The sequence below is a fragment of the Scardinius erythrophthalmus genome (genome assembly GCF_964197995.2).
Source record: "Scardinius erythrophthalmus genome assembly, chromosome: 14".
Taxonomy (NCBI): Eukaryota; Metazoa; Chordata; class Actinopteri; order Cypriniformes; family Leuciscidae; genus Scardinius; species Scardinius erythrophthalmus.
In genome coordinates, this window is record NC_138234.1 from 9565974 (window position 1) to 9578259 (window position 12286).

The 12286-nt window shown below is 38.7% G+C and overlaps 1 protein-coding gene across 1 annotated transcript; it reads right to left on the reverse strand.

Annotated features, from left to right (window-relative positions):
* Nucleotides 1-2841: 2841 nt before the first annotated feature.
* LOC308701562 (uncharacterized protein) lies at nt 2842-12022 on the reverse strand. The gene is made up of 9 exons (XM_081383918.1): nt 11630-12022; nt 10631-11102; nt 9553-9718; nt 8612-8879; nt 8067-8187; nt 7144-7188; nt 5217-5258; nt 3922-3965; nt 2842-3666 (listed from the first exon to the last, which is right to left on the reverse strand). Exons 2-9 carry the CDS (start codon nt 10841-10843, stop codon nt 3603-3605), a joined length of 963 nt encoding a protein of 320 aa, XP_081240044.1. The 5' UTR covers nt 10844-11102; nt 11630-12022; the 3' UTR covers nt 2842-3602.
* Between the last annotated feature and the right edge of the window lie 264 nt (nt 12023-12286).

The following is a 12286-nucleotide window of genomic DNA, read 5'->3' on the forward strand; positions in this document are numbered from 1 at the left end:
GTTTACACACAAATACTGGTACTTGAGACACAATGAGCACAACATGTAACGCATTCACGAACCCCCTGAACCAATTCTGCGAAACTACAAGGACAATTCCTGCTTTACACTCAAATTGCAGTTCTAAAACCATTTTCAAAACACTACACACAATTCTCTGCTTATGGCACAATTTTCATGCAGAAAATCTCTTGTTTTCACAAGGAACACACTGCCATTCAAATATGCACACTGACTCTTCATATGGGCAAACACCCGTCACACAGTTTTACAATTAACAATCAGAGCTTTAGCATAAAAGAGCAACAGGTCAGCTCTTCAATGGGGCAATGGATGCCAACATTTTTTACTGTAAATGTACACAGGCAATTCTTCTGTTGTTTTGTATGTAGACAACTCTATGTACAACTTTTTAATTGGTTGGGATGTACACTGTGTACATTGTTTTTGTGGGAACAATAAAATGTATTTGTTACCGTGTATTTGTGTGTTCTGAGTATAAAAACAATATTCTCAGATATTTTACAACATTTATGTATGTACTGTCTGTAGTAAGTGTAACACTGAACAAGAAAATACCTAAGTCATTATGATGGATGGAGAAGAAGTGTTTTCCATTCATCATAGTGTTTTACACTGAACACATCAGTGTTCAACTGGTTCTTATAAATGTCTATTCATATGATGGTTTGTGTGTGTCATTTGAAAACAAAATACCATTTTGAGAAGAAATAACATTGTTTTGAATGTAAAGTTTCATTTTGCAGGAGAATTGAGGGGTTTTGCCCATTGTGTGTGTGTTTTTTGATTTGTGTGTAGAGTTCTGAGAATATGAGGCATGCTTTCAGAAAATGTGTGTAAACAATCAAGAAAAACTGTATCAGAAACTTCAGGGAGGAAAAAAGGTACAGTAGGGGTCAGACTGCTCTCTACTGTAACTTTTGAGTGCTGTACTCTGTGCTGTGACTACACATACTGTACATGTATGGTGGCTGTTGCACTATACTACTTTAATGAAAAGAAATGCATCAAATTGCCTCACATACAGATATATGCTTCCATTTTATAAAAAGGATGCATTATCAGTGCTTCTAATTTTGTAGGACACGATGGATTGGAAGAAGTCTGCCTGCACATTTCATTTCATGCGTCCCAGGGGATTTTACCCCCAATGACTGGTTAGGACCAAAGATGGGATGCTGGAGCAGAATCATCTTTATTGGTGTTATTTGGTGTATTGTTTTGTATTAAGGAATGAAAAAAAAAAAATTTTGTTGTGTTTGAATTTTTGAATTTTTGAATTTTTGTTGTGTTCATCATGTGAAAACGTTTTTGAAGGAGAGAACCACAACCAACATCGCTTGCGTATTACCGCATTAGTTTTTGTAGTATTGGTTTGCATGTAGCCTATCTCACCAGTGTGTATTGTAGAGTGTGTTTGTTTTTGAGATTCTACATGGCTCCTAAAAAAACTACAGTTTGTGTATATAGTGATAGTAATGATCAAAATAAAAAAAAATCGCTAGGATCTCAGGTCATTAAGTATATTTAACTGATATTGTAGTTGTAGGACAACCATCAGGGCCATCTCCAATGTACGCTATTTATAAACTACAATTCCCACAAGAGACGCGCCATAGAACTTCTTACAAAGTGTACAAATCAGCCACCATACTTGTAGTTCTTCTGGTTTCCCGACCAGGGTTATAAAAATGTGTCTTTACTATTATATATATCAAGAAACATACATTATACAGCCAAAACATACATTATGCTGCATTTAGATGATCAGGGTGAAACAAAATCGCCAGGATTTAACATCTGTGGTTTTAGCTGGTATAGGCTGTAGCCTACAGTAGAAATGAATTCGAGTTTGTCGGCGGGAGTTTAGTCCTTCAAAGAGCGACCTTTAATTTTTTATTATTATTATTTAATTATGGCCTCCACGTGTTTGTTTTGCCCCCTGCCCTGATGAATGTAATAAACTGCTGTGTATAAATATGTCAGCATTAGGAGACAAAATGTGCGATATACTGTCCAGATCAAGACCTTCACAATAAATCAATATTTGTCTTTTAACTAGTGACAAAAACTGTTCTATTCTAGAAGCTAAAATCATGGTGATCCATGTATCTTTATAATTAAATCAGTGTGTGTGTGTGTGTGTGTGTGTGAGAGAGAGAGAGAGAGAGAGAGAGAGAGAGAGAGAGAGAGAGAGAGAGAGAGAGAGAGAGAGAGAGAGAGAGATCACGTGTGTGAGAGAGATCAAAGTGTGACAGATGGAACTGGTACTTCAGCCAACAAGCGGCTCCGCACAGTTCTATGCTTTATCTTTTGAAATATATAAAACCATTTATTTTATTTGGATTAAATATGCATGTTTTTTTCATCAGATTTACCAATTGTTATCATTTGTTTGTGCTGGTCAATTATGAACAATAGATAAAACTGAACTGCAAGCAAAAACTTGGGGCCGAGGGGTCACTGTTTCAAATATTTGAGGGGCTCCTCCCCAAACAAATGTAACCTCACTCCAATTTTTTTATAAAACTTGAAGGCCCTGATTAAATTATATATAGGCTACATTTTCATTTAAAAAGAATCCACTTGTAAAGTTAAACAAATTCCACATATAAATATACTCAATGAAGGTTGTTTCTTTTGTCTCAACCACATCATCATATTGTTTTGAATTTGATGTATGGAAAAGTAAAAACAAAAATTATCATCTTTTGCAAGTGTTATCATAGTGTATTTGTGGTCTTTCACAAAAATATAAGTGAAAATACACCAAATGCTTATGTATTGCTTTATTACTCACAAGAGGCTTAAAGGGTGATCAAACAAATTTATTGACAAGGTGCATGACAAGTAGAAACTATATAGTCTTTGGCAATTGGAACACATCGAAACATCGTTCTTTTAAAGGTGTACTGTAGAGAAATGCATGATATGAAGAGGGATATCCCCTACATGGAGCCGACACTGGTGGTGGTGAAGGGGTGAGTAGCAATGCTGAGATCTGGATGAATGTGGAGCTCTTCTCCTGATGAGCACAGCGGAGGGACCTATGACACGATTGGCTCAAGAGGGTTGAGAAGAAAATACATTTGGTTTAAGACGTAAAACGCCCAGTCAGCTGATGAGTTTGGAGTAGAAGAGAGTGAGAGAGAATGTAAAAGATATAAAGTAATGAGTGAGTATAAAGAAGGTCAGTCTTATTTGTTGAACTTCATATTTAAGCTTCATGTCAAACAAGCCATAAGGCTGTATTTCTTAACAGTGCACAGTGAGGTTAAGTGAACTTTGAAAAGCACAGACAACAGAACATGAAATCAAGTTACGCGTCAACTGTAATAAAATAAAAGTGCAATGTATAATCATGAAATATGAAAACATGCTTTTGAATAACATCTGAAGAAGAAAATTCAGTTGGATTAAGTACATTTCTAGTACAGCCCTCTCGAGATTAAACTCCAGGTCACATTCTTGGAGATTTTCACCTTTTCATTACTACAGAAAGATGAGATACGACTTCAAATGCAAAACAGAAACAATTGAATAAATACGCTGAAACCAAAATGGAGTTCAAAACATACATTTTATTTATTTTCATTATTTCGGAGAGAATCCTTTGGCTGCCAGGACTGGGCCCACTGCTCACCACTAAAAACAGAAGGGAATTTTTAGGGAATAACAGTTTAATTTTCCATCTATGAAGGACCACCACCTTCATGCATGCATTAATGGTGGTGGTCCTTCATAGATGGAAAATGAAACTGTTATAGTTCTGTAATGATGTGTGCTTTACACTTGTTATAATGCTTGTTTAATCTGAAACAGAACGGATTAATAGAAAAAGTATTGTAGCCAACCCCCCTATCTCTAATTCATAAAGCAGAAGAACAGAGAAATACTTACCATACTGGACAGGGCTCCCAGTCAACCAACATTTCTGCTTTGCCCTATCAAGAAAAATAAATAAATAATTCCATTCTTAGCATAAGGCTATTATGTCTGGTTATAGGCACTGAGTTTCATTGATACAATGGGTCATTATTTTCAGTAGACACTCCTTTCTAAACTGTAATTCAAAAAAGACCAAACACATAAAAAGCATCTACCTAACAATTATGGTATGTATACTGTAATATGTATTTGCCAACTCACAAGGAAGTTTCTAAATCCTATATTGCACTCTGCATACTGCCTACACTCTGCAGTTCCTTTATGACTGTCTAACCTTTCTCACTCTTTCTCTTACTACACTCCTGATGGGGAAAGCCTCTAGGCGAGTGTGGTAGGAGCAATCTGTGAACAAAAACACGTTTCAAATACTTATTAGTTAGTTTAGGAACAAAATAAACACAACTATGAAGACTTACAACTATGAATCACTTTGTGATTTTCTAGGCTGATATGGCTAGGAACTATACTCTCATTCCTGCGTAATAATCAAGAAACTTTGCTGCCGTACCATGAGTCCAGCAGACGTAATGATATGACGCAGCGCCTGAAAATAGTCCCCAGCTCGGTAGACTAGGGTCGACCATTTTCAGGCGCTGCTACATATTACTGTATTTTGACTGTACAACTATGGGGGAGTTGTAAAATGAGCCTATTTCCAAAAAAAGTGGAGTATCCCTTTAAGTAGGGAGCAGACTTGCAAGGATGACAACAAGTGATGTTTATCACTAATCAAAACATGTACCATGGAACCAAATCACTAATTTCCAATGTGGTATGCTTGCTTGAATAACCATACTACTGCTAAGCCACAGCTCACAACTGAGAATACTCCACTGCTGCTGCTTCTACTACTACAATGCATTTTGGTCAAATTAGACTAATTAAGCCTGTTGGATTTTATAGGTTGTCAATTGTACTAATCTCACTATTACTATTATGTACTACTATTATTATTATTATTATTATTATTACTATTCTATATCTATTATGAATAATCATGGTTATGTGTGCTACGCTGGACTAGCTGGACTGGTCAAGACATTTACATATTGTTGCCCTGTTGCGGGTCGCTAAGTCGCTTTGGATAAAAGCTTTTGCTAAATGATTAAATAAATAAATAAAATTTTGACTAATTGTCTGTTTTAAGTAGTTAAAAAAAAGCAATGGAACTATAGCAAATAAACCGGGGTAAAAGTTGCAATGTATAGCAAAGTATCAATCATTGCATTTACATGCAATGCACTTACTCTTTTGTGACCTTTTCCTTTCCGGCATATGCCTTGGTCCCCCTGTGAGAAAAAACAAAAAACAAAAAAACACATTTACATTAATTAGACAAAATGCACTTTGTAATGTCTTTTCAACATAAATATGTGTCCCTGACTCCCTGGTGTGTCTAGAGAGTAGAGACCCCTGAAATATGGAAAAAGACCATCCTCTATTTCAGTTAATGTGTCTGCAAACACGCTGTTTATATTTGGCTCCACATTTTACATGACATGCAGGCTGAGGCTCATTAGAATAGTAATCATAGTAGGCTTATAGAATACTCCATCTAAAACGACTCGTTTCAGACAGGGTCTGCATAAAGGACCAGTTCAAGATAAATAAGGATTTTTTTTTAAGGATAATGCAAAGCTACTCTAGTGGACTATCAGAACAAAAATATAGAACTGGAAATTAGCATAATAGGTCCCCTTTAAATTCTATTTGCGTAATTCATTTATTTACTTAAAGGGTTAGTTCACCCAAATATGAAAATTCTGTCAGTAATTACTCACCCTCATGTTGTTCTTCCAACCCCGTAAGACCTTCGTTCATCTTCGGATCACAAATTAAGATATTTTTGATTAAATCTGAGAGCTGGATCACATTTCCATAGGCTACTAAGGGATTGAAACTTGCTGGCCCAGAAAATGTATTAAAGAGATTGTTAATATAGTCCAAGTGACTCCAGTTGCTCAATCTTAAAGGAGTCATAACCTGTAATTTTCACTTTTCCACGAGAATCAATGTATGTTATGATTGCCTAACGATTATACACTGGCCGGGAAGCCGATATTTAAAAGTGAAGCGTTTGTTTACCCCAGGATTCATCAACCAGCAAGCGTGCACGCGCACTCAAATACGAGATTTTAATTTCAGCCCCGACTTGACGTCATGACGGGGCAGGATATACCATATATGGACACCGCAGACCTATGCCGCGGGAAGCCTGCCCTGCCCCTTACCCCCTCATATTCAATTCAGTCGCGAAAGATGCAGAAACGTAGTGCACACGTGAGTTGCTCTGTTGTTGACTGCCAGAATCAACATGTAAATGTGTTTTCTCTACCAAGAACGGACCTAGCTATCAGGGACCAGTGGATTAAATTCATTTTTAATGACGCGGTTCCTACAACCCTTCCCACTGGCTTAACGTTTGGTGTCTGTGCTAACTAAACATTTTACGCCGGAATCCTTCACAAATTTGGGGCAATATCAGGCGAAGTTGGCATCGAAGCTCGGGAAAAAGGGGCCATTTTCAACAATCAGAGACTTGCCTGCAATTGAAACGGTAAAGGCCCGTTCACACCAAGCACGATAACTATAAAGATAACGATAAAGATAACTATATATGTGTCCACACCAGCGACCGATAACGGACTTTTTATTCTAAGCACGCGCGCGCCCGGATGATCCAGATCCATTTTAAATGCGCGAGACCTTTAAATTAGAATGGATTCTGATTGGCTGTCAGTGTTTTATCGTTCGACAGCTGGAAAAAAATCGTTCTGAAAGTGATCCCTATGATATCGTTCCTCATATCTTTATCGTTATAGTTGTGGTGTGAACTCTGTTATTCTTTAATATGGAGAACGATTTTTAGAATTATATCTTTATCGTTATCTTTATAGTTATCATCCTTGGTGTGAACGGGCCTTAAGACTGTGTTTTTATTGCTCTACTGTGTGTAACAAACAGCAGCTAACTGCTAATGTGGCTATTGTATGCTAGCGGGAGTATTAGCTTCGAGGTAAACATGAATGTTGGAACAACATGAGGGAGAGTAATTACTGACAGAATTTTCATTTTTGGGTGAACTAACCCTTTAAGAGAATCTGCTTGACTAATGAGCTATGGTAACAGTTATCAGAACCACCAATAATTACCCAACAAACATTATTTACATACCTGACTTTTTCTTTTTGCGACTTGCAACTGTGCCCCTGGCTGACCCTGTGAAGACAGCAATGGGTTTGGAGAAAGAAAATTACTCATATACCAAATAAATCTTTATCTTATTATTTAAAATACTGAAAGACCACAACGTCGCACAAGTGTGGCAGTACATGTATTAATAGGTGTAAAGTACATGTAGTCTTATTGCGATTGAATTAAGGTTGCTCCATTTACTCCACGTGTTTCACTTTCTCGCTTATGTCCATCCTGTTTGTGATAATCCTAATTTGTTTCAACAAGAGCTGATCCTTCGCTGACTTGATCAAGGAACGCAAGGGGTGGGAAAATGGTGGTGTGGTTGTGAGCATGAAATGTGCTCATCAAATTTCATAGCAATCTGATAAATTGAGATATGTTGCCTTCAAGTTTAGTGTGCATGGGACACTGACATTCCCAATTATTTTGAATATTCAAATTATCCTAATATCTTTAATCTTTAATTTTGGCCAAGTAATTTCAGCATTCGATTAGTAGCATTTTTTTTTACTTTTAGATTTATAATAGACTCACAAAATTCCTTCCAAAAGCCCTAGTACAGAATCGGATAGACCATCTAATTATGTAATATCAGATCAACTTTTCTAGCAGATTATCCATGGAAAATGAGAACCTTGTGAGTTTTAATTTATCAACCAGCAAAAAAGTTATAGCATGGTGTGTTTGAGTTCATTTCCCCTACTTGACATCATGCATCCTGCATTGTGACTATTTCACATGCACACATTGCAATGTCGATGCTGAAAAGAGCCCTAACCTGCATCAAGCTCTATGGGGGAAATAAACTGGAAGTCAAGTAAATTCAAGGTAACCCATTGGTCAAACACTTTAGGCCTTTACAAATATAAACTGTAACTCTTTAAATTTGTTCTAATTACCTTGCCCCTCCATTGGGCTCGTCTGCTCCACCTGCCCCTCCACAGGGCTCGTCTGCTCCACCTGCCCCTCCACAGGGCTCGTCTGCTCCACCTGCCCCTCCACAGGGCTCGTCTGCTCCACCTGCCCCTCCACGGGGCTCGTCTGCTCCACCTGCCCCTCCACGGGGCTCGTCTGCTCCACCTGCCCCTCCACGGGGCTCGCCTGCTCCACCTGCCCCTCCACGGGGCTCGCCTGCTCCACCTGCCCCTCCACGGGGCTCGCCTGCTCCACCTGCCCCTCCACGGGGCTCGCCTGCTCCACCTGCCCCTCCACGGGGCTCGCCTGCTCCACCTGCCCCTCCACGGGGCTCGTCTGCTCCACCTGCCCCTCCACGGGGCTCGTCTGCTCCACCTGCCCCTCCACGGGGCTCGTCTGCTCCACCTGCCCCTCCACGGGGCTCGCCTGCTCCACCTGCCCCTCCACGGGGCTCGCCTGCTCCACCTGCCCCTCCACGGGGCTCGCCTGCTCCACCTGCCCCTCCACGGGGCTCGCCTGCTCCACCTGCCCCTCCACGGGGCTCGCCTGCTCCACCTGCCCCTCCACGGGGCTCGCCTGCTCCACCTGCCCCTCCACGGGGCTCGCCTGCTCCACCTGCCCCTCCACGGGGCTCGCCTGCTCCACCTGCCCCTCCACGGGGCTCGCCTGATCCACCTGCCCCTCCACGGGGCTCGCCTGCTCACCTTCTTCCGGTTGCTTGTTCTCCAATGGGTCACAGGGTGTGAGATGCAGCGTAATCAGCTGATCATCATTGCCACTGGAATCCTGGGTCCAACCTGTGCAAGTTAAACAAGTGTTGTGTTTTGCTTATTTAAAACATAGAGGTTAACCATAAGCTTGATCTGTACCTGTTTTAAGTTTTAATCTGTTTGAATCATATAGGCCTAGTCCAAATTTTGCCCAACCAGATTTGAAGGCACTTTTGATTGCAGGAGAACTATTGAGTGTCAACTGGATGTATTAGATATCTGCAATATATTTGATTGATTTCCAATGACTATAACCAATACAATATATCTTTAAGTCGGGAAAATAAAACCCAAACTGCTCATAATATCTATTCAAAAAATGACAAGTATAATGTTTGTTTACAGTCTGGGTTATGCCTCAAAGTTAGTAGCAGTGTAAGTTTTTGGTGTATCCAGCCAACATTTGATTGTTTTCTTTTTCTTTGTGTTATTTCTGGTAATGCTCTACATTTTAGCGCCGTCCTTGATATTGTTTTATTGAATATATATATATATATATATATATATTATCATTTAATTCATTGACCCAGTAACCAAAACGTGTCTTTGCGAATTTCATGTGTTCAATTAGTATGTCCAGATTTTTGTGATTTACAAAAAATTAAGCTCAATGTTAAATCTCCTTTAAGATAATAAAATCTTTTGCGCTCTCAACACAAATTGTGAACTGTGACTTTAAGATACAGTGCATGCATCTCACCTTCACAAAGGTATTCATAAAATGAACCTATCTTCTGAAGGTAGTCCTGGGCATAGGCGGAGAGGGTGCAGCGAGGGGTTAATATTTCACACTTCATTTCTTTTTTTTTGGTCTCCTTTCCAAGAAGCAGAACTGGCTTGTATCCAATGGCATGGAGTTTCTCAAGCTGCAATGACAACATTGTGTATTTTTGCTGTTTAATGAAATAGAAAAACAACATAAAAAATAACTAGGAATATTAATTATTAAGAAAATATAACATTATTAATGACAGCATCCAGGTTACTGCCATTCAGGATTTTTAACCTAATAGTGAGTTTTGCTTTTGTAAAACCAAGTATGTGCAAACAGGAAGGCTCATACAGTAGAAGCAAAAAAAACAAATATATATAGAAAATAAGGTTAAAATATAACTTTTTGTAATATTAGGAGCTTGGGTTTTGCACCTACGTTGATAAGATTATGTAGCCATTGTGCAACTGGACAATGACAATCTAAAGATTTATTTTAAAAAGGCAGAACCTTAGTGATAACATGACCAAATGGGTGAATGCTGCACATATTTACAGTTGACACGTGCACATTGTTGTTTTGAGTAGTACAGTATGAATGCAGTTCATTTGTTATTTCTCATCCACTCGATAAGAAAGTTTGATTATTATATTGCAATTCTGTCACAATACATGCCTGTATTTGTTATGAACTCAAGAATTCCTGAGTATCAATTATATTTGCTGTGTGTTCAAATTTTGCTCTGGTAGATCATTAAGGTCTGTGATGTGTTATGGTGAAGATGTGTTTACTTTAGGGTATTAGCCTACCACTAAAATAAAAACTAAAAATCACAATTACATCTACCTTCAAATTTGATAGTTAAATTGTACTTTTAAATTAGTTCTGATGACACAGGGAGGACAAAGTATCATTAGAAAAAAATAATTTAACTTTATCTATATTGGCAAAAAATACTGTCTTTCTGACCTTGCGCTGGCATGCTCACTTAATAACAAATGGTACCACTGAATGTACTTCCTAGATGATCTGGAAAGTTTAATGTCATGTATGAAATTGTACGTACCAGGATATTGGCTTCATCCTTGATGGATGCAATGTTGTGGTTTTTCTTACGACCAACCACCCATTCATCTCGCTTCTCATCAAACCTCTGAAGCTTCTTCTTGAGGCGCTGCTTCTGAGGTTGCTCCTTTTTACAGTGTGAACAGACCTTTTGTGCACAAAATAAAATGCCCTGACAAAAAGGGCAGTTCTTTTTTGTAGACCCCCCCGGCATTATAACAGTCAGATACAGACAGACAGACAGACAGACAAAGATGGATAAGAGACAAGTAGACAAAGACAGACAGAGAGAAAAGAACGAGCAATAGATAAAGACTGTGAGATAGATGGAGAGAGAAATATAGATATTGAGAACAGAGAGAATGTGAGATATAGAAAATAAAGAAGAGATTGAGGTTGGCTCTTAAAAGTGCCTTTGGGTTTTGAAATCAGGTGTGGCTATAGGTTCGGACAGGTGATGTGTTTGACAGGATCTGCATGGAGAACAACAGAAAATGTTGATTATGTAGTGTTTATGTACCCTATTAATGACCCTAATAGTGAGTGATTCCCATTTTCTTATAAATACTTAAAATAAATAAATACAGATTCACGTTGCTCCTATTTCCTGTGCGCGTAATTTTTTTTTAAAGGCGCGCGCGCGTAACATGTGCCTGGGGTTCGACATCCCAGATTAAAAGGCAGCGTTATGTGCAGTATAAGTTTAGACCAAGTGATAATATTGTTATTACTGACACATTACAGTGACACTGTGGGTGAACCACGATGATCGAGAGAAAATTACATATTTTAGATAACTAACGTTAGAGTTAGCATGTTGAAGTTGGCTATCCATTTAGCAAGCCTAATTTCACAGGATTTTTTTCTGATAATGAGCAAACCTTGGACGGGCTTTAATTCGTTGCCCTAACGTGTAAATCATGTGAATCTAATATGGCAAATGCATCAATTATTTATAGCAAAACGTGATCGTTACGTACGAATGAGCCTAGCAACTTACCTGGAAAGTGGTTTGAGCGCAATGAGAAATCACTGAAGAAATCACCCAATTACAGGGCGGGCTGGCTCCGTCTCCATAGCAACGGAAGCTGATGATCATGGGTAATACTGGAAACAAATAAAACTGATGGCCATAACACATAGTATTGTTGAATTATCAAGCACACTTTCGCGTGTGTGTTGAAAAAAGATGAGGATATCATTAAAAGAGAATCGGTGGCGGGTCCTCAGTTTTATCTGTCGTCATCACCATAGTAACGGTCGATAAGGCTCGTGGGAAATGTAGTTACTGTTAGATTTGACACGCCAAACCGATGGAAAACCGGTATTTTTCAGCAAAGAAACAGGAATATTTAGAAGCAATAGCCGTAACTCAACTTTGCACTCGCATTCAGGAATAATATACATATTTGTTTAATGTAAGGAAGCACTGACGATGGTTTACAATGTTGAGTAGCCTACCGATTATAATTTAAAAAGCAATAAAACAAGGATTAAAATCTCCTGATTAAATGATGGGCAAAGTAGCCCCTAAAGTTTTCTAAATGAATCACAAAAAAAAAATAAAAATAACAATACTGTGTTTCGAAAGAAAAACGTGGTGCAGGCACGAAAAAGACGTCCCATTGAAATACATTAGATTGAAAGTCGTGCTGAG